This window comes from Calypte anna, chromosome 3 (genome assembly GCF_003957555.1).
Source record: "Calypte anna isolate BGI_N300 chromosome 3, bCalAnn1_v1.p, whole genome shotgun sequence".
NCBI lineage: Eukaryota > Metazoa > Chordata > Aves > Apodiformes > Trochilidae > Calypte > Calypte anna.
In genome coordinates, this window is record NC_044246.1 from 111995160 (window position 1) to 112022608 (window position 27449).

At 45.2% G+C, this 27449-nt stretch overlaps 1 protein-coding gene and 1 long non-coding RNA gene across 2 annotated transcripts; both read right to left on the bottom strand.

The window, feature by feature from the left end:
* Nucleotides 1–9255: 9255 nt before the first annotated feature.
* Nucleotides 9256–14108, bottom strand: LOC115598144. Its single transcript, XR_003987423.1, has 2 exons — nucleotides 13758–14108; nucleotides 9256–9596 (listed from the first exon to the last, which is right to left on the bottom strand). It is a non-coding gene; the product is annotated as an uncharacterized LOC115598144 (long non-coding RNA).
* Nucleotides 14109–24303: 10195 nt separating this feature from the next.
* On the bottom strand, nucleotides 24304–25133 carry LOC115598139 (gallinacin-10-like). Its single transcript, XM_030448413.1, has 2 exons — nucleotides 24986–25133; nucleotides 24304–24443 (listed from the first exon to the last, which is right to left on the bottom strand). The coding sequence occupies exons 1-2, from the start codon at nucleotides 25041–25043 to the stop codon at nucleotides 24304–24306; spliced, it is 198 nt and encodes a 65-aa protein (XP_030304273.1). The 5' UTR covers nucleotides 25044–25133.
* Nucleotides 25134–27449: the final 2316 nt, after the last annotated feature.

Sequence of the window (27449 nt, forward strand, 5' to 3'; positions counted from 1 at the left end):
AAATAAAATATGTAAATTTTAGATTCACATATATGTATTTATTTATATACATATAACACAAATCTGTTCACCACCAGGCAAGTTACTCTGGAGCCAACAGAGATGCACAAATTATTTGTCTTCAGCCCACTGTAGTCCACAAATTGCTCAGAGGCTGAGCTAACCAGCTTTAGGAGATTCTAAAAAAGACATCTGTATCTCTTGAAGATCAATTAAGGTGACAAGTCACTCAAAATGTTACTTGCTCCATCCCTGGAAGTGCCTCATCCCAGGTTGGATGGGGCTTTGAGCACCCTGGGCTGTGGGAGGTGTCCCTGACCATGCAGGGGGTTGGAACTGGATGAGCTTTAAGGTCCCTCACAACTCAAATCTTTGGGATCATCCTGGGATTCTGTGAAGATGTGGAGCTCACATGATGTGAGTGAAGGTTTCTGGGTCTCTGTCAGCTCCTCTTGGAGGCTGGCAACTAAAGTTTCCTCCAACAAGCCCTGCAAGCAACCTGTGGTCATGGAAAACATCTACAGACTGGACAGAGTCACTGGGGCTATGAGAAGGAAAGGGTTAATGAGGCAGAGAATCATGGAATCATCAAGGTTGGAAAGGACCTTCAAGATCATGGAGTCCTCCACCACCTTAACCACAAAATCACCTCCCAAAGCACCCCCCATCTACCCATGGTTTGAACACCCCCAGGGATGGTGCCTCCACCATCTCCCTGAGCAACCCCTTCACCACTCTTTCAGATAAGAAGCTTTTTCCCCTAAAATTAGAAATTTTCTAATGAGAATACTCATGAGACTTGAGGTTAATACAAGAAGTGTATAAAGGTGAGGAGGTGAAGGTGCCTGTCCAGACCCAGGCAGAGTGTTCCCAACAGAGGAGATGGAGGATCCTAGCTCCTGTCTCCAGTGAGTGCCCTAAATCCAAATATATCATTTTATAGAAAAATTTGAGGATCCTGATGGTGCAGTCATAGGCCATAAAAAAAAAAACCACCAAAAAACCCTTTTCCAACCAAACTTATCCTATGCTTTAGTGTCTTCCAAAGAAAAAGGCTTTGTGACTGTTTTCACCCAAGGCCCCTGCTCTTTGTGCAACCCTTCCAGGTTTGTGTAAGAGAACGTTAGGCCACAGGGTTGGGTGAAATTCCTCTGCCCATGCAACCACAGCTCCTTTGGGTCCTGAGGCTTCCCAGTTCTGCCTTTGGAAGGCAGCTGCCTCCTCTAATTTCCAGCTGTAGGATGGGCATGGTTCACCCTTCCTAACATCTTGCCCTTTGACTTTCTGGATGCTTTTTCTCCGTGTCAGTAACAGAATAAATGGTTCCTTTTCAGCTGATTAATTACCAAGTTATTAGATTAGTGCAGGATGAAACCATGACCTATGAAATGATCACATGGATGCAATCTCCCATATAAAATTTTCTAATAAATCCCATTTTCACTGCTGCTACTTCCTTTCTGGAGTACTCTTGGCTTTTTTTGGTGTGGTCTTTTTTTGTATGTGTGGCTTTTTTTTGTTTGTTTTGTTTGTTTGTCTGTTTGCTTTTGATTGGGTTTTTGTTTTTTTATTTTTTTCTGTTTGCTTTTTTTTCCCCCCATTGTTGTGGGGGTGATGCTGGAGATGGGAGCTCCGGGGCTTTCATGGACATTAATTACACTGGTGTGTAGCAGGATGAGCCTTTCTTGTTCCCAAGGCTTGACGAGCTGCTGACCTCTCCATTGCCTCTCACAAGAGTGAGCTTCTCTCTGTGGGTGTGTGTCCCACCTTTACTGACCCCCTGGTAACAGGGGGCCTGCCCTAACCAGGCACAGGTGGACTCACACCCACTCTTTGGCAACTCGAGGCACCTGGTTTATCTTGTTTCTCTACACTGGTGGTGTGGAACCAAACCAGGGACTCCTTGGTTAAGGGGTTCTTGATGGGATTAGGTTTGCCTTAAAAATGAGGTTTGCCTTAAAAGATGCTGGGACTATTCCTGATTCGGGCAACCCAGTACCAGAGCAGCACAGAACTTGCAGGAGCTGTTGCTGCTTTTAAATTATAAATTTAAAATAATAAAAGCTGTAATAAAAATAAATGTCTTAGAGAATGGATGTCACTGGTGGTGACATCCCACAGTTACTGCTCCAGTGCTATTTTAGACCTGGACTGTGGAACCAAGAGGAAACTTTGCTGCTCAGGAGGGATGCTACACCTGGGGGAAGAAGGGGATGGGAAGAGGCTGTTTGTGTCTGAGGGATGATTTTAAGAAACCTTAAAGCTGGAAATATCCTCCTGAAGAGCAGCTGCCAGCTTTAGGATTGCTTCAATGCCCTGAAGAGCAGCTCAGATGTTTTACCTTCAGGTTTATCTCCAGTTAGGGTTTGGTCCCAGCTGGGTAAACTCTCCACGTGGCAGGGAGCCTGGCTTTGCAATACCAGGAGTGAAGCCCAAGTAAATATTCACTGCTATGATTTCCAGGCAGGTTTCCCCCTAGAGGGGCTGTCCAAGGCCACCCAAGGACAGCAGCCTGGATTTGGTGTCTTTTTTTTTTTTTTTCCAGCCTAGAGCATGATGGAAGGATGCACAGACAGATAGGGTTGAGCTCCCATCCCTTCACACAGCACCTAAAGAACTTCTGCAGGGCCCGGGGTGTCTACCTGACAGGGACAAGCGAGGTAGGACTCAGGGACATCTCAGGTGGCACTTGTGTAAATGTGAGCAAAAGACCTGAGAGCTGGATTTACCACAGAGCAAGGGGAGTTTGGGGCATTCTGGGTGATAAAAGTCAGCTGGGCTTTAGAAGGGTCCTTCCAGATGTTCAGATTAGGAGTAATTTACATCTAGATATATAATGATGCATAAATGGATTGATATGATAATGGACAACTATTGTGCAGTGAGATAATTTTATAATAATCTGGATATATAAAAATATATCTGTGTTATTGTGGGTGTGCTAGGAGGGCTGTAGAGGAATGGGAGAGTGAGAAATGCCACCACAGGAGACTCTGTGTAACTTAAACTGTTACCTAAATTCATATCCTGACTACTCCTGAGTAAACCACAGAATATAATATCTGGATTTATCTTTTCTATTCATGTGTTCTTCAGCTAAGATAAATGATGAAGCAGTGGGGAAAATTCAGCTTTGTTTCTCTTGGGATATTTATATATTTTGACAATATACATGCTTATACACAGGCACACAAAGATATTTCTATTTCTATTTCTATTTCTATTTCTATTTCTATTTCTATTTCTATTTCTATTTCTATTTATTTATATTTATATTTATATTTATATTTATTTATATATATTTATTTATGTGCTAGCACATGTTCTCTGTATAAAAAGAAGACCACGTCTCTCTTGGAGATGCTTTTCTGGAGCCCCCAACACAAGAAGGACCTGGAGGTGTTGGACTGAGTCCAGAGGAGGCCACAAAGATGATCAGAAGGTTGGAACAGCTCTGCTCTGGAGGCAGGATGAGAGATTTGGGGTTGTTCAGCCTGGAGGAGACTCCAGGGAGCCCCTCCCAGTGCCTGAAGGGGCTCCAGGAAAGCTGGGGAGGGACTTTTGACAAGGAGTGACAGGAGGACAAGGAGGAACAGTTTTAAGCTGGAAGAAGGGAGATTGAGATGAGATCTTAGGAAGAAATTCTTTTCTCTGAGGCTGGTGAGACCCTGGAACAGGTTTCCCAGAGAAGCTGTGGCTGCCCCATCCCTGGCAGTGTCTCAGCCCAGGTTGGATGGGGCTTGGAGCACCCTGGGCTGTGGGAGGTGTCCCTGACCATGCAGGGGGGTTTGGAAAGAAGTGATCTTTAAGTTCCCTTCCAACCCAAACCATTCTGATTTCATCACTGGCTCTTTGTTGCCCTCTTCTGGGAGACAGGTGACTGGGTAGATGGATGCTGTTTGGAGTACAAGGATCATAGAATCTTTTAGGCTGGAAAAGACCCTTAAGGTTGTTAAGTCTATCTATAAGACTAAATCTCTGGAGTCCACCACTAAACCATGTCCCTGAGCATTGCATGCTGTCTTTTTATTCTAAACTTTCATGAGAATGACAATCAAACCCAACACCTTTTTCTGAGCTCACCTGGGTGCCCTCATTGTCTGGGAGATACCAGTGCTGGCATCAATCTCTCTGCTCCAAACCCTCTGGGGACACATTTGACCAAAACCTTTTTTCCTAGAATCCCAGAATGGTTTGAGTTGGAATGGACCTTCAAGCTCATCCAGTTCCAACCCGTCTGCCTTGGCAGGGACACCTCCCACAGCCCAGGGTGCTCCAAGCCCCATCAGTGATTGTGATTTCCTTTGGTCACCTCAAAAATGGAGTTGTGGAAGTAGGTGTCTCCCTGAAACTTTAATTATTCAGATAACAGCTGAGCTCTCTGCAATGAGTAGAATGTGGTAAACGCATGAAAATGAGAATATTCTTGGTGCAGAGATGAGCATGTTCTTCTGGGTGATGCCCCTTTTGCAAAAGGACTGCTGGAACCAGGCTGGCTGCTCCAACTCCTCTCAAGAAATTATCTACAGCACACAAGGCCTATCAGGAGTTGTTGGGGTTTTTTTTAAGCCTCGTGCAAAACCTGAACTTTCCTAACATAGATTTAGATATCTCAGGCTTCAGGAATACCTTTCTGCAGGCAGCACCAGGTACTTTGGCCATGTTGAATTAGGTCCCTGCTGGAGCCAAGCCAGCAGCTCTCAGTACATGTCCCAGGATGGGGTTTTGTTTGGTGGTTTTTTTGTTTGTTTTTGGGGTGTTTTTTTGTTTGGTTGGGTTTTTTGCTTAATTTTTTTTTTTTTTGTCTCAACCCACACTGGATCAATGTGTGGTACACAGACCAGGGTGGTGTAAGGTACTTTTTGGATGAGCCAACGCATGTGCCAGAGAAAGGTGAGGGAGTTCACCAGGGGTCACCACTTCTTATCAGCTGCTGGGAAGGGAGATGGCAGCTGCTGGGAAGTGCTGTGAGAAGATCATGGCCTTGGCCAGCTTGGGCATCAGCAGGAATGTATAAAGAGAGATGTTTTGGGACAAGCTGTCAAATCCAGAGTGTTCGGGCTCGAAATATAGGAGTCTTCAGTGGAGCTGGTGGAGGCTATCTTGGCAGGTGATGGAAAGAAAATCACAATATTCATCTAATTCTTTTTAAATTTGATAGTCATAAATATATTTTCTTGATTTCAAGCATTCAGATCTGCCTCTTCTGTGGGTGTGGTATTTCAATAGATTTATTCTAGAACATTTAGCCTGTTGCATGAATGGTGATTTTTTATTAGCAAACTACAGCTTACACATCCTAAGTGATGTTTGGATTGGGGAATGATAAATTCTGGACAAATGCATGACCTCTTTCTGTTTGTTTTTTTAATGTAGTTGTTGCAGTTGGTGCCACTGAATGCAGGCATGAAGATCTCCATTTTCTTTGCTGTTCTCCTCTTAGTGCTCCAAGGCACTTTAGGTAAGAGCTATATAAAATACAAAAAAAAAATGCAGAGGGAGTTTGGTGGGCACTGAGAAACTCAAATAGAAATAAAAGGGGTTTTAATTCATTTTATATGAGGCCAGCATTGCCAGTGTGTTCAGCACCCTTTAGCAGTGAGCAGACACCTGGGTGCATTGGATGCACCAAACCCTCCCACTTTGGAAAAAAAAAAAAGGAGGAATTAAATGGTATGGATGTGGCCAGCCTGCAGAGAGAGTAAAATACTGCTGTGATGCTTCATCTTCTTCTGAGTCTCCCTCAGGAAGGAAAATCAAGATTCTGTTGTGTGTTAATTTTGGTTTTGTGCAGGTTTCATGCGTGCACCAAATAACAACGAGCAGTGCAAGCAGGCTGGAGGCATCTGTTCAACCACCCCCTGTCCTCTGCCCACCACGAGGCCCTTTGGAACTTGCCAACAAGGGGTCCCTTGCTGTCGGACTGTGGTGAGTTGTGGCTGTGCTGAAGGGCAGGGATTCCTTGGGGGAATTGGTTTGTTACTCACATTCACACATCCAGTCTGCCCTTTGGGTGCAAAACTCCTCTGTGCACACATTGGACAGAATCACAGAATCATCCGGGTTGGAAAGGAGCTCTGGGATCATCAAATCCAACCCCTGATCCACTCCCCCCATGGTTCCCAGCCCATGGCACTGAGTGCCACATCCAGTCTCTTCTTAAAAACCTCTAGGGATGGAGAATCCACGCCCTCCCTGGGCAGCCCATTCCAATGCCTGATCACCGTCTCTGTAAAGAAATTCTTCCTAATATCCAACCTAACCCTCCCCTGGCACAACTTGAGACCCTGCCCTCTTGTCTTGCTGAGAGCTGCCTGGGAAAAGAGCCCAACCCCCCCCTGGCTCCAACCTCCTTTCAGGGAGTTGGAGAGAGTGATGAGGTCTCCCCTGAGCCTCCTCTTCTCCAGCCTCAACACCCCCAGCTCCCTCAGCCCTTCCTCACAGGACTTGTGCTGGATCCCTTCACAGCCTCCTTGCTCTTCTCTGGACCTGATCCAGCACCTCAATCTCCTTCCTGAGCCGAGGGGCCCAGAACTGGACACAGGACTCAAGCCGTGGCCTCACCAGGGCTGAGCACAGGGTCAGAATCACTTCCTTGGACCTGCTGGCCACGCTGTTCCTGACACAGCCCAGGATGCCATTGGTCTTCTTGGCCACACCAGGGCTGAGCACAGGGGATCTGATAAGTTATTCAGGAATATCAGCTCTTGGTGCTCATTCAATGCCTTCTGTGCTTCTTCTTCAAATATTTTCCTGGTTACAAGGTCAGAATCTAAAAGTCTCTTTCCTTTATTTATTTTTTTCCCAGTATGATTAGCACCCACCGGCATCTGAGAACTCTTGGCAATTTAGGAGATGCATCATCCCATAGGAAAACCTGGAATTTTGAGCTGAAATTTATGCATTTCAGAACTACAGAATCAGAGAATCATCAAGGTTGGAAAAGACCTCCAAGATCATCAAGTCCAACCATCTGCCCTGGAAGCCCTAACCACTAAATCTTCCCCTGTAGCACCTCATCTGCTCACATGCACACATCAAAACATGAACAACAACAGAAAGGAAAAAAACTCCTCCAAGAAAAAAAAAAAAGAAACAAAACACAAATTAACAACAAAGATTCAAAGCAATTCTGGAACCACCCAGAAAAGACCAATATTTCTCATTTTTCTAAATTTTTTTTCTGTTGAAGCTGTAACGTGGACAACAACATCTGACACGATCACCAACATGAAGAAGTTGGTCTGCAGGAGAGGATGTAGAGCAGGTTTTTCCCTTGTCCCTCAGATCAGATACTCACATTATTTTCCACCTGGAGTCAGTAATGGCATTAGCAGCAGAAGACAAAGTCTTCAGGAGACACTGAGTGCTCAGCTGAGCTGTTCATATTTCATAGTCTACATTTCTCCATAAATTTTAATAAACTTGTTCCAGAAAACTTTCTGTCCCATCCTTATCCTGGTGAGGAGCTGTCTTGGTGTGGTTTTTTGCTGGAGGATTTGTCTTTTATCTCACTTGAGGTCAGTGGAACATTGTGATGAACTTCTCCCAGAAGAAGAAAGGAAACCAAACTCATGAATGGACCAGAATATGACTTGAAACTCTTCATTAAGTTGACCAGTAACAGTCCTACAAACCCATAGTATCTGGTAGGAAGCTGGAACAAAATGCTTTTCAGAGCTCTAAAACCACCCACAGCAGCTCATGGCATGGGGAATAGAGATGCTTTTAGTCATCCCTTATCTTGAATCTTGTTGGCTTTTGTATAGATTGGGCAGGACTCATTCCTCTGGAATCCTGTAAGGCTTTGTAGCATGCTGGGATGGTAGGGATGGGAGAGGGAAGCAAGGGGTGGATCTGTACCATGGAACAGTAGGTGCTGAGACTTCAGGCTGATGGACACACCATCCACTTCTCCAGGCATCATGTTGCAGTCATAAATAGCTTGATATAAGGAGAACCTGGAGCTGTTGGAGCAAGTCCAGAGTCCCAGAAGGTGATCAGAGGGGTTAAGCAGCTCTGCTCTGGAGCCAGGATGAGAGATGGGGTTGTTCAGCCTGGAGAAGACTCCAGAGAGCCCCTTCCAGTGCCTGAAGGGGCTCCAGGAAAGCTGGAAAGGGACTTTTTACAAGGGCCTGAAGTGATGGAACAGGAAGGAAGGAACAGTTTCAAGATGAAAGAAGGCAGATTGAGATGAGATCTTAGGAAGAAATTCTTAGTGTGAGGGTGCTGAGCCTCTGGCCCAGGTTTCCTAGAGAAGCTGTGGCTGCCTCATCCCTGGCAGTGTTTCAGCCCAGGTTGGATGGGGCTTGGAGCAACCTGGGCTGGGGGAGGTGTCCATGCATTGAGGTCCCTTCCAACATGAACTGTTCTTTCATTTCTATAACAAGTTTAGGACCAAGGCAAGAAAATTCCTGTTGATGTGATGCTGGTCTGGACTAAACAAGGCAGCAGGAGCAGAAGGACATGAAAACTGTGTTCAGTTCTGGGCCCCTCAGTTCAAGGATATTGAGGTCCTCGAACAGGTCCAAAGGAGGGCAACCAAGCTGGTGAAGGGACTCGAACACAGATCCTATGAGGAGAGGCTGAAGGAGCTGGGGCTGTTCAGCCTGAAGAAGAGGAGGCTCAGGGGAGACCTCATTGCTCTCTACAACTCTCTGAAAGGAGGATGGAGCCAGGCGGGGGTTGGTCTCTTTTCCCAGGCAACTCTCAGTAAGACAAGAGGGCAGGGTCTTAAATTGTGCCGGGGGAAGTTCAGATTGGATATTAGAAAGAATTTTTTCACAGAAAGGGTGATCAGACATTGGAACGGGCTGCCTGGGGAGGTGGTGGACTCTTCGTCCCTGGAGACATTTAAAAAGCGACTCGATATGGCACTCAGTGCCATAGTCTAGTGACTGTGGCGGTAGTTGATCAAGGGTTGGACTCGATGATCTCTGAGGTCCTTTCCAACCCAGCCTATTCTATGATTCTATGATTCTATGAAAGCGGTGAAGAACCTAAAAAAGTTGGCTTTCTGCCAGCCTGAGGTTTCTCTGTGTTGCCATTCCCAGTACTTCAGGTTGGGGTAGCAGATGTGACCTTGCTGAGGAGCAGAGACCTGAGCCACTCTGAACCCCAACCTGATGCCCTGGACTGGCAGAGGGAATGGGCTCCACCCCTTTTTTTTTTTTTTTTAATTTATTAAGAAATACATCCCCACACAAATCACTGCAACCCTCTGCAGGATTTAACAGGACTCGGTGAGACATTCACTTAAATCAACTTAGTTTAGTTAAATAAACTTCATTTACAGCTTGATTTTCATAGACAGTGAAGAACAGCAACAAAAAGTGCCTCAGCATGAATAAGCAAATGTCAGCAACGTGGTTTACACAATGAGATGCTTTTATTAGGATTGCAAATGTCTTTTTTGGGGAACAAGAAGTCCTCCTCAGATCTTTATGTGCTTCTAATGGTCTTCACCCCTATGGAAAGCAACCCCAGGCTTGCACCCAGCCTGGAATCCATTGATGTCAAAAGATGGGAGATGTTTCAGATGCTCATAGATCTTGTTTGTGTGGTCAGGGAGGTGTCAGTTTTAGGAACTGGGTGTCCTGTAAAAAAGAATCAGTTGCTTAGTTAGCCCACTTATCTCCATCCAAGAAAATTTTACCTTTCCATCCCAGTCTACTAGAGATATAAGGTAAAAAAATAGAATTAAAGGCTACCAAAGATCCTTAGACTCTGGACCCCTGACCTGTGTTTCCAGCCATAAGACAACCCAAATAAAATGGATGATGTGGATGTCACCACTCAGCACACACTGGCAGCTGCTGATGGGCCAGAATGCCTGCCAGGGTATAGTTTAAGAATAAAACTGAATTAAGAATAAGGATCTACACTGGAGAAAGTGGCTGCTGTTCTCTTTTTCACTCATGTCCTTCTTGTCTTGTCTGACAAGACTTCTCACTTTTTTTTTTTGCAGCCTTCAGCATGGTGTTTCACACAAACCCAATTACATTAAATATAACTGCAAATAACAATTAAAAACAATAATATAAATAAGATATATGGAATCCAAAATGGGGTCTATCTGTTGCAGCTCCTTTGATATGAAATGCCACCAGCTGCAGAGCTGGACCAGGAGATGTTGCAGCATCACCCCCACGGGACATCTCCCGTAGGTGCTGATACCTTCCCACTGGTGCTGATGCCTTTCCACTGGTGCTGATGCATTCCCACCGGTGCTGATGCCTTCCCACTGGTGCTGATGGTATCAGTAATATCATAGAATCATAGAATGGTTTTAGGTTGGAAGGGACCTTAAAGCTCATCCAGTTCCAACTCTCCTGCATGAGCAGGGTCACCTTCCACTAGACCAAGTTTGCTCCAACTTGCCCCATCCAACCTGGTATTGAATATCTGGTATTCTATTAACAATATTGGCCATGCAGACTCCAGCTCCTTCCCTGTTCATCATCACCCTCTCCCTCTGTTTTTTCAGAGAAAACAGATTGGTATTTTTGTCACCAGGAGTCTCTGCCTTTTTGCTACCAGCCACGAAATCAAATAATTCAAAGTTTGGATTTTTTTTTTTATTTTATTTTTTTTTTTTTTAGAGAGTGCAGTGGGCTGGAGATCCTAGAAGAGGAAAAAAAGCCCAGGAAGTCCACTTGCTGTTGGTGCAGCAGCATTTTTTTGGGTGAATTCATCTTACCATTTGCAGCATTTCAGCTTCCCAGCCCGGCAGGTCCCGATGTCAACCAGAGGAGCAGAGCAGGGAACAAAGGAGCAGGAGCCCCTGTTCTGCCTGCAGGTTAAGGTGTCAGCAGCTTCCTGGCTATATGCTGATTAAGAAAAAAAAAAAGAAAAAAAGGAAAATTCATGTTTATTTGTCAATATCTAATATCTACAGAGCTGCAGGATGGGGTCTGTCTGGTGGGGTATGGGGTTTGCTGTCACGGTGCCTGGTTTGGGATTGGGGTAACCTAAGCAAACCTTCTTAAGGTCTTTAACCTTAAGAATCTTTAAGGTCTTCTTAACCTTCTTAAGGTTTTTACAAACTTTAAGCTTGGAGAGGCTGATCAATAGTGAGTTGTTGATAAGTGCCTCCTTCCTTAGCATTTCTCCTGCAGACATGGGTGTAGAGAAACAAGACAGCCAGGTGCCTCGAGTTGCCAAAGAGTGGGTGTGAGTCCACCTGTGCCTGGTTAGGACAGGCCCTCTATTGGGCATGAGCAAGACCAGGGGGCCAATAAAGGTGGGACACACACCCACAGAGTGAATCTCACTCTTGTGCAAGGCAATGGAGAGGTCAGCAGCTTGTTGAGCCTCAGGAGCAAGAAAGGCTCTTCCTGCAACACATGGGCTTGGCTTTCCAGTGACCAGAATGACCAGGTTAGGAGAAAAAGCCCTAAGAAACACAGAAAAGCCATGGAATTATAGAATGGTTTGGATTGGAAGGAACCTTAATGATCACCCAGCTCCAATCCCCCTCCATGGGCATTGCCACCTCCCACCAGCCCAGGTTGCTCCAAGCCCCACCCAACCTGGCCTTAAAATCTCCAGGGATGGGGCATCAACAACCTCCCTTGGCAACCTATTCCAGAGTCTTACCACCCTCACCATGAATAATTTCTTCCTGATATTTAGGAATATCTCAAGATTTGGATGTCTCTCTCACTCGTGTAGAGCTGCACTTTTTTTCAGACTTTTTAATTTTTGTCCACTTAACCATTAGATATTTACTCACCTCTAGTGAAGTCTTATTCATTGGTGATTTAGTCATCTTTGAGGACTATTTTTCTTTACAAAGAAAAACGGGCATTTTTCTTTATCAAGGAAAATGTTACAATTTTTTCTATGTTTTTCTACACACATAAATGCTACATTATTTTCATCAAAGACAAATGTTACATTCTTCTTTCCCTAGGGACATGATAGTCTAAAATGTTTATTTTAAATTATACTTAGTTTATTTGGTACAGTTTAAAATTTATATCTTAAAAATTAACCTCAGGGAAAAAAAAAAGTGATTACTGTAATAAATTTTCCTAAATGAGCTTCTTCAAAATTTCAGTTCAAGTTTCAACAACTGTATTTATGACTCGTGGCCATCATCTCCTGTTTTGATTTTCCCTGCAGGAAGCAGAAAGCTGACAGGAAGCCCTTGTGCTGTGTCACCATGTGAATTATTGTATTTTCCTGTGCTGATATGTTAAAAACTCAAGGGTGAAATGTTCAGATGATGGTGAGGGTGATGAAGCATGAGATGACCCAACATCACAGGGGGATATGGCTGGGCTTGCCCCAGCTGAAATGCCAGCTCTTAGTTTGCGTTCACAGTAATTCCTGGTTAAATATTACTTATTCTCCCTGGGAATTGTGTTATTTTTGTATGATTTAAATCTTTTCTATTACCTGGAGCCTTGTACAGCTGTGCACATAAAAGGCAGAAGAAGCCCTTGCCAGCTGCCCCAACTCTTCAAGAAGAGCTGGAGAGAGACTTTGGACCAGGGCATTGAGTGATGGGATGAGTGGGAAAGGCTTTAAACTGGAAGAGAGGAGACTGAGATGAAATCTGGGGAAGAAATTCGATAATTTGAGGGTGGTGAGACCTTGACAGGTTTCCAGAGAAGCTGTGGTTGCCCCATCCTTGGAAGTGTCTCAGAGCAGGTTGGATGGGGCTTGGAGCAACCTGGCTAATGGAAAGTATTCCTGCCCATGACAGGGGTTGGAACTAGATGGTCTTTATGGACCTTTCCAACCCAAACCATTCTAGAATTCTCTTCTCTGAACCTCTTTCTAAGCACAAACCTGGTTATCTCACCCAGTGGTTGCTGTGTCCAGCTGAATCCACAGCTACCAGGACATTCCAACCTTGGGGCTCTCAGCTCTTTTCTCTTGACCACATCTTATTCAAGTATTCTGTGTTGCTGCTTTCCCTCAGCTGCTTTTAAAGACATCATTAGACCTCGGTTTGCCTTGTCTCCAAAATTAAAAAGCCCTTCAGTGTTAAGTGTCCTTTCTGTATGGGCCTCTTTATGATAGAAGATAACTTGTTGCCCTTTCCCAGAGACTCTACTGGGATTGCACCATCCCTACAACCAACTCAGGGGTCACTTTGAAATTAGGGATTTTGTTTAGAACACATAAAATAAGAAAATCCCATGAAAGCCATCCAGAAGCACACAGTGCAGGCTTTGTTTGAAGCTCCTACAGGTGCCCATTTTTGTCCTAAGTGGTTCTACATTTCCTCATTGGGTAGACAGACATTTGCTGGTCTAGGAAAGTAGGTACAAAATTGAGTCTACAGCAAACAGAAGCAGGGATGGAAATAGCTTAAATTTCTCTGAAATCCCTGAGCAGCCTGGAAGGATGCCTGGGCTCCATACCCTCTAAATGAACACTGACAGTACAAAGTCCAGGCAAAGAAAAAATCAGGAGGTCTACTGACCTAGAATACACAATCAGGAGGTGTGGATGTAAATGAGAGAAGAGAAAGCTCTGACACAGCAGGGTTGTGTCTTAAACATCAGCCTAATAATTGCCTGAACACACAGGAGCATCTTTTTCATTCCATCATGCAACTGGAACACAAGATACTAGAGACCCTCAGGAGACCCATGAAGGATCTCAGCTCAATAGCTTGGGAAGGAGACTTTGGAGATTAAAATCTTGGAGTCCAAGATAATATAAAACCTCAGCACTGAGCTCTAGGGACTGCTCTGCACATGCACCCTCTCAGCCTCCATCTCACCTCTTTTCAGCCTTACCTGGAGAAGCAGCCTGGAAGAGGAAGATGAGAACAGTGACGAGGAAGAAAAGGATTCTCATGCTTGCCCAGCTGGTAGTGGGATGCTCTGTGCAGGTATTCCAAGGTGTACAAGAAGGTGATGTTCGAGGCAGAAGATGAGTTGTCCTCCCACTTATAAAGGCTCTGGGATGAAGCAGGGCAGCAAGCAGGGGGATGGAGGAGTGGTTGTCTTGAGGAACAGTGAGTTCATTGGCCTGTCACCATAGCCATGGGTGATGTATGAAGATGTTGCAACCTAACTCAGTGTAAGATGCTTGACCTGAGCAGCCACATTATCTCTCTGCCAGCTGGGGGCTGCACCCTGGGAGGCCACAGGATTGGTGGAGGAGGGAGGTGGGTTCCTCTGATGTGTCAACCGTGCAGAGCTGATGATGCCCCATGGCTCTTGGCCAGGGGTCTTGTGACAGATTGTCCTCCCCCCCAGCCCCCAGGCATGGTGAGCACAGGAAAAGCTGGGCAGGTGGCCTGCAAAGCTGCAAGGAGGCAACAAAACCTCTCTAAATGCAGGAAAGGATCAGAGCTTCAGTCCCCAGTTGTAGGGCTGCAGCTGAAGGAAGCTGGGTTGGAGTGAAAGGGTTGTGAGCATTCTTCCTCCTGGCTATGAAATCTGCAGATGTGGAAGTAACTCCATCCTCCCAGATACTCTTAAAGTGATGCTCAGTCAGTTAGGTTTAGTTCTGAACTAGTTCTACCTCTCTCCATTTCATATCTGTGACTTTCACCAAGAATTTATACCAAAAAATGAAGAAATGATTAGACAGCAAGGACTGGGCACCATGGGGTCACTCTGCCATAGGACACTACATCCCATTTCCCCCTCAGCTGAGCTCTGTCTTGATGCTGAGGTTGTGTTGCTCACCCCTGCTATGTGAATCCCCATTCCTCCTCTGATGTAGGAAGAACCTTCAAGGTTCAAAAGAACCTTTCAACCTCTCAACTTTGTGGAGAGCCTAAACCTACTCATTCTCTGCCCCAAATAACTTTGACTGAATAACATTTTTCCTTGCTGCTATTCACCTTCCTGACATTGCTACAAAGAACCTCACATCTCACTCTCTCTGACTTTCTAGACAAAACATAACCAACTCTACTTGGTGGCTGAAAAGTTGAACATGAGCAATGTACATTTGCAGTCCCCAAAGCCACCTGTGTCCTGGGTGGCATCACCAGCAGCACGACCAGCAGGCCAAGGGAGGGGACTGTCCCCTTTATTCTGCTCACATGAGACCTACTCTGCAGTGCTGGGTCCTTGCATAATTCTCCTCCTGTCTGTTCCACTGGTGTTTGTTTTGGGGAGTGAGGCTCCTGAGCAAACACAGCTGGGGTTGACCCACAGCACATGTCACATGTTGTTCCATGCTCTTTGGAATCAAACAAAATCAGTTAGAAGGAAGGAAGGGGGAACAGCTCCATCCTCCTCACCTCCCTCCCCCAGCTCCATCTGGAGCATGCAGCAAAACATGTCCCAGGTCCAGGTTTTCTTCATGGGATGACATGGGGTGACAACAGTCCCCTTGAAGGCTGCTTGGGGAAAGGGATCCTGGGGAGGTTCCCCACTCCTTCCTTCTCCTTGAGCACCAGAATTTTAGACTTGGTTGGAAAAGACCTTTCAGGTCATCAGGTCCAACCATTAACTCAGCATTGTCAAGTCCAACCCAAACCCATGTCCTTCAGCACCACATCTACGTGGCCTTTAAATCCCTTCATAGATGGTAACTCCTCAGTGCCCTGGGCAGCCTGAGTCAGGACCTGACAACCTTTCCCATCAAGAAACTGTCCCTATCCCCAGTCTAAACCTCCATTCCTCTAAAAACTGAGGCCATTTCTTCTTGTTCTATCAGATGCTGACAGCCAAAGCAGGAGAGCTGATACTGATGGGGAGCTGTTGATCTTGTCTCACAGTCATTATTTCACCTGGTAGTAAAGAAAAGGGTTGGGGGATTTTGAATGGGACTTGTCCTCATGAAGAAAAGACAAGTTGTCACCCAGAAAGAATAAATTGATATCTTTGGTTCACTGTTCCTTCATGGGGCTTGTTAGTTTGCTTTTTGCTTTTTCTGCTTGGATTATTGCCTCGTGTAGTCTGTTTTCTGCAAATCAATTTATCCCTGGAGGACACTGAGTGGCCATCAGTACAACTGATGGGTAACTAATCTGCTAGAACAGAAGGGGAGAATTAACTTAATGAAAACCTCTGATGATCTAGGAGTAAAAAAAAAACTGCAGCAAGCACTGGTGTGGAGTTCCCCTGTTGCAAAGGGCAAGGAAAAAGTGACTGAGAAACAGATATTTGCAGACACGTGAAGATCACAGTGGGGGGAAGGTACAAAATGTTTGTTCCCCTTGATGGAGCACCTGAGAGAGGCTGCTCATGCATGAAAAGAGCTTTCAGTGGGGGAATTCCAGTCCCAGTGACAGAAGTGGCTGTCCAAGATAAACCATGGGAACATCTCTGATCTGGCTCAACGCCACCTGTGAGGGGAAGAAGTCACCCATTAGCAAATTTTTGGAAAGTCCATAACCCAATCACTGTTCTTCAGGTGATCAAGGCAGAAGTTTTCTGAGGTCCTGCCTTAGCTTTGGAAGGTCTACATCAATCATAAGATCCTTTTTCTCTCATAACTTGGGCTGCACTATACAAGAGTTTGGTTTCAGCTGTTGGATGACTGCTGGGGTGAACCAAAAGACTTTGATGGAAATGAAGTGCAACATCCAGGTCTGGAGTCCCCAACATCAGAAGGACACAGATCTCCTGGAATGTGTCCAGAGCAGAGCCACTCAAATGCTCAGAGGGCTGAGCACCTCCCTGGGAAACCAGGCTGAGGGATTGGGGTTGTTCAGCTGGAGAAGAGGAGGCTCCCAGGTGAGCTCAGAGTAACCTTCCAATATCTGAAGGGGCTCCAAGAAAGCTGGGGGACGGCTTTGGACACGGGGGGGGTAGGGAGAGGACAAGGGGAAATGGGTTAAAATTTGAAGAGGGGAAATCCAGGTTGGATATTAGGAAAAAATTCCATAATTTGAGGATGGTGAGATCCTGGAATAGGTTTCCCAGAGAAGCTGTGGCTGCCCCATCCCTGGCAGTGTCTCAGCCCAGGTTGGATGGGGCTTGGAGCAACCTGGGCTGTGGGAGGTGTCCCTAACCATGCAGTTTGGTTCTTTAAGGTCCATCCCATCCAAACCCATTCTATGCTTCCATGATTCCATGAATGTTTAAAGAAAGAAATGGAGATAACCTTGTTTGAACCAACACCTCTATGACTTGTACTCTACAGATGTGTTTTGTGAGGACAGAAGGGAAATTTGAGGCTCAGTTTGTCCTGAACTCATCCAGACTTAATAGCAGAGGTTCTTTTTAGGAGAAACTTTATGGATGGAGAACAAGTCATCCATGTCTGTAGTGGGTATCCCATCAAGCAGATTATTTGAGGTGGCTTCAAACATGGGTCACTGCTAAATCCTCAGGCTTTTTCTCTCTAAGCAGTGACTAAAATAAGTGAAATATGATGAATCTATGAATATGTTGCCCTTGGTGTCATTCAGTACTTCCAGACTATGGTTCTGGTGTAAATATTGATTCAGAAGAAAGTAATCTAGACAGATCCAAAGCTGTAGAAGCCAAGACTTTTATTTTCTTGCACAAATGCAGCTTACAGAAATCTTGTGCCAAGGTTTAACTGGGATGGCAATTAAAGGCCTTAGAGATGCTCTCTGGGAACCCCTCTCCCTTCTCAGAAAAGGAAAGGAATAAGAAGGGGGGAGAGAGACTTATGGGTGGGAAACTAAACTAAAGATCTTTAATGAAACAGCAATGGTGGAGATGAAAATAATGAAAAATATACAGATATACACAAATATATGCAAAGTAAATATCTCTCCCCACCAGTAAAAATCAGATGACCAGGCAAGGCTGCAGGACTGGCCCTGGGACAGCCCCACACTGGGCTCCTGGCCCCAGCAGCAGGTGGGAACCAGTCTCTCCAAGCCTGATCTCCAGGCTTTTGGAAGGGACGGCCAGGATCCCTCATGGCTTGGTAGGAAGATGCCAACAAGAAGAAAGTCCAGGAAACTCTGTGCATGAGAGTGGTTGGGGAAGCTCCAGGACTGGGATTTGCTGGGTCTAGGACTGGGTTTGTCTCCTTGGCTGAGCCATCCAAAGGGCAGAACCATTGGAAGAGAGAAGGAAAGAAGTGAGAGCAGAAGGTGGACCCAAGGCATGGTCTGCTTCTTGTAGCAGCTTCACTGCCTCCATATATACATAAATACATATATACATAAATACATATATACATAAATACATATATACATAAATACATATATACATAAATACATATATACATAAATACTTACATACATAAAACAGAGGCAAATGTAGGGTGTTGGGTTTGGGAGAGGCTCGTGCCAAGATTTAACAGAGTTTTGAACCCCTCTCCCTTCCCAGAAAGGGAAAGAAAAGAGAAGGGAAGAAAAGAACTTATGGACGGGAAACTAAACTGAGCAGCTTTAATGAAACAGTAAGGGTGGAGAGGAAAATAATGAAAAATATACAAATATACACAAATATATGCAAAGTAAATATCTCTCTCCACCAGTAAAAATCAGATGACCAGCAAGGCTGCAGGACTGGCCCTGGGACAGCCCCACACTGGGCTCCTGGCCCCAGCAGCAGGTGGGAACTGTATTCAGGAGCCCACGGGTTCAGGAGCACATGGATTGGGATCAAAGGCAGAGGAAGGGATGGAGTCCTTCCAGGACACACCAGGCACAGATGAAGAGAGCTTGACCCTCATGATCCCTCAGCTTTACACCAAGTCTGATGGGTATGGGATGCAACACTGCTTTGGGGCAGTTTGGGTCACCTGCCCAGAATGCTCTGCCCTGCAGGAGGGGCTCAGCTGGGAGTCCTTTCCCTCCCTTTTGTTCCTGGCCCACAAGAAGTTGATCAGAACCAAGCAGTGACCTTGGTTCCCATAGGTAGATGTGTAACCAGGAGCCTTCCTGCCCCCCATTCTCCAGCAGTAACTCCAAAGCCCTGATCAGCCCCCCAAGCAGCCACTGACAAACACACTGCTCAGCTCAGCCACTGCAGCTGCTCAGCAGAGACTTTAATGAGGAGCAAAATCACTGAAAATCAAATTGGTTCTGCCCTGCTTCAGTCCAGGACGCTTTGTTCTTTCTAAGAAAACAGGGGATGTTTGGACATGTGCTCCTCAGACTAACAGGATGAGTAGTTTTGAGATTTAATGGGAAAGGTAAGACAAGACGAAGGAAATAAAAGTTGTGCAACCTCTGCATTAATTTGACCTTTTTGATTTCAGCATTTCCTTTGTGGTTTTGATTTGGGTTCTTTTTAGACTCATGACATACATAAAAAAAGAAGAAAAAAAAGGAAGGAAGGAAGGAAGGAAGGAAGGAAGGAAGGAAGGAAGGAAGGAAGGAAGGAAGGAAGGAAGGAAGGAAGGAAGGAAGGAAGGAAGGAAGGAAGGAAGGAAGGAAGGAAGGAAGGAAGGAAGGAAGGAAGGAAGGAAGCAAAGGAAAGAAGGAAGGAAGGAAGGAAGGAAGGAAGGAAGGAAGGAAGGAAGGAAGGAAGGAAGGAAGGAAGGAAGGAAGGAAGGAAGCAAAGGAAAGAAGGAAGGAAGGAAGGAAGGAAGGAAGGAAGGAAGGAAGGAAGGAAGGAAGGAAGGAAGGAAGGAAGGAAGGAAGGAAGGAAGGAAGGAAGGAAGGAAGGAAGGAAGGAAGGAAGGAAGATGAAAAAAAAGAGAAAAAAGAGACAAAGGCCACAGTTGTGGTGAAGGAGCACCCTTTTCTTTGACTTTATACAGCTACAAATTCAAAGACATGAGGATCAATTAAGGTGCTAGAAACAGGTTTTGTTCCATGGGGAAACTCCTGTTTTCATTTTAATGCACCTGGATGAGCTCAGGGCTGTGTGTCCTGACATCTTTTCAAGTCAGATGAAGGAAACTGAGTAGGAAACTGTTTCTGAGTAGATGGTCCAGGCCATTTATGGAAAAAAAAATATAAAAAATTATATATATTTAATAAAGTCTGCATTCCTGGTAGTGTTTACTGGTTGCCATTTTATAATTTTTTTCCCTTGCAATCAAGAGCTGCTTGAAAAAAATCACACTTTGTCTTAATCCTAAATGCTATATTACACCATCAAAACTGATTGCTACTGCAGCTTTTCCTTCTTCTGTATTATTTCATAGAATCATAGAATCATAGAATTGGCTGGGTTGGAAGGGACCTCAGAGATCATCAAGTCCAACCCTTTTACCACCGTTGTGGTTGCTAGACCATGGCACTGAGTGCCACATCCAGTCTCTTTTGAAATATCTCCAGACAAGGAGAATCCACTACTTCCCTGGGCAGCCCATTCCAATGCTTGATCACTCTCTCCGTAAAGAAATTCTTTCTAATATCCAACCTAAATTTCCCCTGGCACAACTTAAGACTGTGTCCTCTTGTCTTGTTGAAAGTCATCTGGCAAAAGAGACCAACGTCCACCCGGTTACAATCCCCTTTCAGGGAGTTGTAGACAGCGATGAGGTCTCCCCTGAGCCTCCTCTTCTCCAGCCTCAACACCCCCAGCTCCCTCAGCCTCTCCTCATAGGATCTGTGCTCGAGTCCCTTCACCAGCCTGGTTGCCCTCCTTTGGACCTGCTCCAGCACCTCAATCTCCTTCCTGAACTGGGGGGCCCAGAACTGGACACAGGACTCGAGGTGTGGCCTCACCAGGGCTGAGTATAGGGGCAGAATCACTTGGGAATATGTGAGAGAGAAGACTGCACAATCCAATGAGCCTTGGGTCAAAACCATGGAGAAAATTATTAATAACACCAAAAGATCAGAGTTACTGCTTCAAGAAGACATTTATTTTTTTTCTGTGAATAAACTAGTAACATACATATTGCTTCCCATCCTTCAAGAGCTGCATAAACCTGATGTGCCTGAGCATCCAAACTTCCCTGTGAGGTAGGCTGGAAGAGGTGGCCAAGGTGCCAAAGTGGGTTGTGTATTAGAAGCAAAAAAGGGAGTGACTTCAGCAAGGGAAAACCTGGATCTCCAGAGGTGCTGTGCCAGCACGATGTGCCCTCTGGAAGCTTCTTGTAATGATCATTTGAAGGAGGGTTTAGATAGAAGAGGAATCCATCCAAATCACCTCCTCCAGGCAGCGGAAATGTTGCTGGTCCAAGGGCACTGAGCCAGGAAAGCCACTGCTCTTCTTACTCTGCTGAAATCCTGGAGAGACACAAAGGGTCTTGTTACTCTGCTGAAGTGGAAACTCAGTCTTTGGATGCCTCAATCTCTGCAAATTTCCCCTGAGAATCCATGAGCAGGTTGAGTTCACCCTGCAGGTTTCAAACCCTACATCTCCATGACTCCATGGAAGGGTCCCCATGGGTGCTGGGTGTCAAGGTCTGCAAACACCCAGTCCACAAGAACTTTGGTCATGGTCAAACTGGTTGTATTACCATGGCAGGGAGGTTGATGGGGGCAGCAAACACAAGCAAAACCCTCCCTGCACTCACACACCACACACACCATCTCCTCAAATTCCCACTTCAGGGACGAGACACACGTGGCAAAGATGTTCCTATTACACCTTTGCACAACCCTCCAGGTGATGCTCTGCAGTCATTGCTTTTCTGGGGGTTTTCTGCTGAAAGCAATCACTCTGCAAACATTTTATGTATATATATATAAATACAAATGGATTTTAATAAATATGATGGTTTAGGCAAGATACAAGACAAGAGGGCACAGTCTCAAGTTGTGCCAGGGGAGGTTTAGGTTGGAGATTAGGAAGAATTTCTTTACTGAGAGGGTGATCAGCCATTGGAATGGGCTGCCCAGGGAAGTAGTGGATTCTCCATCCCTGGAGATACTTAAAAAGAGACTGGATGTGGCACTCAGTGCCATGGTCTAGTAACTGCAGCAGTAGTAGATCAAGGGTTGGACTTGATGATCTCTGAGGTCCCTTCCAACCCAGCCAATTCTATGATTCTATGATTCTATGATTCTATGATACTGGGAAACATTTTTTTCACTGAGAGGGTTGTCAGGCATTGAAATGGCCTGGGACAGTGAGGAAGTCACCATCTCTGGAGGCATTTGAAAGGCATTTGGACCTGGTCCTTGAGTACACGCTTTAGTAGTTAGAGTATGGTGTTGCTCAAAGGTTGGACTGGATGATCTAGGAGGTCTCTTCCAACCTAAACATTCTGTGATTCTGTGATTTTGTTGGAACTGGGTGTTCTTTTAGGTCCCTTCCATCCCAAACTGTTTTATGATCCCAGTAATAGTAGTTTTAATTCAGCTCACCCCAAAACAAAGACTGGGGATTTGATTTTTCTGGTACTATTTGCAGAGCTCTGGGGCATCTGCTTGGCCTCCAGTTTGTCTGAAAAGCAATGTTTTCCCAGGACCTTTCTCAGCCAGGCATTGGGATGTGGTTTAAATTCTCCATGGCACCTCAAGTGCCACTAAACATCTCAGTGTAGCTTAATGAATCAAACACTTTGTGTCCAATTTCAAAGATTTCTTTCCAAACAACTCAGTAGGTTGAATCCTGAGCTGGGAAAAAAGTTTATCTTGTACCTCAGAATATCCTGTTGGTTTCCACTTCTACTGCTGTATTGATCAACCCAGCTGAAACTCTAGCAGCCCAATAAGAAGAGTTTTGATCCTGAGCATTAGTACCCATCAATACCACTTATGGGTAAATTCTTGTAGAAAAATTACACCAGGAACCTAACTCAAAGGGTTTTGTTCCTTTCCCAACCCCAGGTCTCCTTTGATCAGGTCTAACAGATGTTCTTACTGAGATTTGATGTTGGAGATCTGCAGTCTGCTCCTCACAGTCTCTTTGCTACCAGTAGGAATTGCTTCCCAAAGGGAATGAGCATCCAGAGACTGAGGGATCACATCACTTCTTTGTAGAACCACCTAATAGGAGGTTGCTCTTGTACCTTTAATTATCCTGAGTTTTTAGTGGATGCTTCCTCAGCATCTGAACCTCCTGACAACAAACGTGTCCTAGGATTGGTACCACTGGAGTTTCCTGGAACCATTGTCTGGCTGAGGATCCCCAGGTGCTGAACAAATGCTATGAAACCTTTTTTACCTGGACCCATCTCATCACACTTCAGTTTCTGAAAGCATTTAAACCCTTAAAATTCTCTAATTAACAGAATAAGGAGTTCTGGAAAATTAAAAATACACAGATCAACACCCTCTCTTTATTTTGAACCAGGTTATGTCCTGTTATCTCAGTGGCCAAGGATCTGCCTGAACATCTCTTGCTGGGATGACTGATGTCATCACACCTGTCCTTTTCATCAGAAGATCCAGGATTCTCTCCTAATTTGCCACTGGATTCAGTGTATGTGATAATCACTGCAGATGGCACTGAGCATCACTTGGCCATCAGTGGGACAAAAACTGTTGTAAGCATTAAATGCCTGAGGAGTATGTTTTATCCTAAGCTAAAGTCCATTTTTCAAAAGCATGTTCAAAACCTCAAGGAAATTAAACATCTTGCCACCAGGAGAACTCCAGACATTATTAGAAAGTGGTCTCTGAAGTCAAAAATTAAATTCTCAGCCAGTTGTCCAGGTTGGATGAATTCCAGCTTGGATGAAGCCTTGTGCAACCTCATCTAGTGGGAGATTTGCCTGCCCATGCCAAGGTGGCATTTGGATCTTGATGATCTAAAGATCATAAGATCCTAAGATCATAAAGATCTTGATGATCTTTAAGGACCCTTCCAACCCAAACCATTCTGTGATTCTATGATCCAATAGCAACCTTGCTCTTATTGACCTTCCTATGGCCTGCAGAGTGGTGGGATAAAGGATGGAGAAGCAGAGCTCTTTGAACATTTTTTCCCCTTTAAAAGTCTGTTTTCTAGGTCATTTTGCAAAGGAATAAAAACCCCAAAAAGACACAGAGGGAGGGTACATTGTTTCCTCTGATGGGTTAAAATACTGTGAAATATTTTCCTAATAATTTATTGAAAAACTTCTTTTTGTTCCCCCATCAAATTTTCAAGTAAAGCAAAAAATTCTCAATTCTGAGAAATGTGACTCTCCTGAACTTTTACTTTCATACATAATTTTTTTACTGAAAGGGTTGTCAGGTCCTGGCCCAGGCTGCCCAGGACGGTGGTGGAGTCCCCATCTCTGGAGGGATTTCAAGGCCATATAGATGTGGTGCTGAGGGCCATGGTTTGATGGAGGCCTTGGCAGTGCTGGTTTAACAGTTGGACTTGATGACCTTAAAGGTCTTTTCCAACCCAAACCATGCTGGTTTTCTATGATGACTTCCATCAAAATTAATTTTCTCCCTAATTACACATCTATGACACAGGTTCCTCCTCAACCTGGACTTTATCACAGATGGCTGTCCTGGAAATCCCACGGACTAATGCTCATTATTCAAAGAAACAGTAGAGCAGAAGGGAGGACAAAACCACCATTTGATGTTCTTCAGTCCTGTAGCACTTACTTGGAACAGCATTTCAGCAGCCCCCCATGGCACGGCCCCGAGACAGTGAAGCTTGGTGGGCATGAGCCAACACGGCAGAAATTCCCCTGACTCCTGCACTCTGCAGTGTCAGCAAAAGGAAAAGGATCTGCAGAGCCTGTGGGAAAGGGAAGATGTTAAAATATCAGGTTTGGGTCTAAAATGATGAAAGATAAATCTACAATAAAGCGTGGAGGAAATCGCGTTAGGGTGTGGGGTTGCACTTTAAAACTGTAAGGGGAGATGGAGATGGGATCTTAGGAAAAAATTCCTTGCTGTGAGGATGGTGAGCCCCTGGCCCAGGTTTCCCAGAGAAGCTGTGGCTGCCCCATCCCTGGCAGTGTTTCAGCCCAGACTGGATGGGGCTTGGAGCACCGTGGGCTGTGGGAGGTGTCCCTGCCCATGCAGGGGAGTTGGATCTTGATGATCTTTAAGTTCCCTTCCAACCCAACCCATTCTATCATTTTGTGATCCTAAATGTTGCTTTTTTAGAAAATGTGCCATCATGAGCACAGATCTTCTCCATCCCATACACTCCATAGCAGCACCCCAACAGAATCAAATACTGCCTGCCAAGTTGATGGCTTCTTTTTCCCTCCTGTGCCCCCACTTTTTCTAACAAGCCCTTTCATTCTTTGTAGGATTTACTTTGCTTCTTACCTGGAGCAGCCTGGAAGAGGAGGAAGACAACAGCAAGGAGCAGGTAGAGGATCCTCATGGTTGCCAGTCAGTTGTGGGCTGTGTGCTCCTGCAAAGAACCCAACAGCCTGATGGAAGGTGAAGTTTTTTTGAGGCTGGGAAATGCACCTGGTATTTATAGGGCCTGGGGGATTGTGCAAGTTTGACAGCTGAGTGGTTTGTCAATGTGTAACTGCAACCAACCTCCTGGAAAGTGGAATGGTTATGCCCCCCTTATCAGAGGGTGCAATGAAATGTGCACCCAAGATGTTGCAATCCCCAGGGGTGAATTTCCACTGACCCAGTCAAGTGTATAACGTGACCATTGGCCAAGCCCCACCAAGCTGCTCCAATTCTCATGGGTTTTGCAGACCCATTTCTAACACAGGGATGGATGTAGGTCAGGAAGAAGGTTTGGGAGTCAGCCACTGGTGCAGTCGGGTCCCAGTGTTGACCTTGGGTCTGTCACTCACTGAGAAGTCACATAACGTTTTGTCTCAGTCTCTCCATCACTGCCAGCAGACAGATGATGTCAAAGCATTGGGAAAGATCTGAGATGATGCAAAGCTGCTTTGTCACTTTTTAAACAGATTTCAGGACACCCTCAGTCACTGCAGAGGGTTGACACAAAGGTCTCTCCCTCCTTCAACTCTCATATCCCACCTTGGGAGCTTTGTGGTTTTGACATCTGAACAGCACAGGATTATTCTGTTTTGATGACTTCTGTATGACTTTATTCACCTTACCAGACATCACAGAATTGTCACAGTTGGGAAAGACCTCTTAAGATCACCACATCCAACTGCCAACATCCCCCCCCCCAAATAAAATAAATAAAATCTATGTCTTGTCATCTGTATCACCATACCCACCAGAGCATGTCCTGAAATGCCTCATCTATATGGTTTTTAAATACCTCCAAGGATGGTGATTCCACCACCTCCCAGGACAGCCTCTTCCAACTCCTAACTACTCTTTTATTAAAGAAATTCTTCTGGTCTAAGCCTTCTCTGGTGCAACTTCAGGCCATTTCCTCTGGTCCTATCATTATTTACTGGAAAGAAGAGGTCAGCACCCACCTTCTTTCAAGTAGCTGTAGAGAGCACCTCCTTTTGGTTCCCCAAAAAGGTTGGAAGAATGGCCTCAAAATGCAACATTTTCACTTAAGAACATGATCCCCATGGCTATAAATTTTCCTCTCCACCCCCAGCAATCCTGCCTTTGTCCAAACACCATCACACACAATAAGCAGCTTAATCTCTGGGCTCTGGCATTCTGGTTCAGCAGTTTGCTTCCTTATTACCCCTTTTATTATATTTAACTCAGACTTAATGGCATTTTTTGTTCTAAGAATTATTTCTAGGATGAAAACATGACCATTGTTTATCTTTAATTTCCATACTAATGGGCAAGCTTAAAGCAGCTGAGAAGGGAGCAGCAAGGTGAGTTATTTAAGAGTTATGCAGCCAAGAGCAGTAACATAAACACTGATTTCCCTCCTCTGCTGCCCATAAAACCTAATTAACCAAGAAATGCCAAGTACTCCATAATGTCCTCTTTTTTGTAGCCTTGCCTTGCAATTTATTTTTTTTCCCCAGCAACTCTCCAGCTTTCCCCATTTCTACTGGACAGGAGAGCTGATTTCTCACTTCTCTCTTTTCTGCCCCCTCTTTTCTTTCCTCTCTTTTCTGCCCCATCCCTGGCAGTGTCTCAGCCCAGGTTGGATGGGGCTTGGAGCAACCTGGATCATGCTGCAGGTCTCTCTGTTGGGGTGTCCTACTGACAACTCACTGGAGGAGAATCATAGAATCAAAGAGTTACAGAATGATTTAGGTTGGAAGGGACCTTAGAGCTCATCCAGTTCCAACCCCCTTCCATGGGCAGGGACATCTCCCACCAGGGCAGGCTGCTCCAAGCCTCATCCAACCTGGCTTTCAGCACTTCCAGGGGTGGAAGAGCAGAGATAAAATGTGCCTGATGTTCTTTGCTTTGAGCTTTGTTCACTCATTTAGCCCATGGGGAGGGGCATAAAGCAATCCACTGACATGTGGGAATCGTGGAAGGATGGTTTGGGTTGGAAGGGGACTTAAAGATCCTCTTTCTTAAGAAGGTTAAAGTTTTTTCTTAAGGAATCTTCTGCAGTCTGAACAACCCCAAACCTCTCATAATTTTATTACAGTTATTCAGATTTGCCTGATTTTGCACAAATTGCAAATGGGCTTTTGACAAGGTTCTCCAGCAGCTCCTCCCTTCCCCTACCCATGTTCAGCTTTTTTCAGCTCCTCATTTCCTGGCTGCCAGCAACCATTCATCTGCTGCAACTGATCTGGGATTTAGACAATTCTCCTCTACACAGATCAATGTCCTGATCCAAGTTTGCAGTTGCATTAGGTTTCCTCACTGTGCCTGTCCCTGCGTTGGTGCCACTGTCACCAGAGGAGGCCAC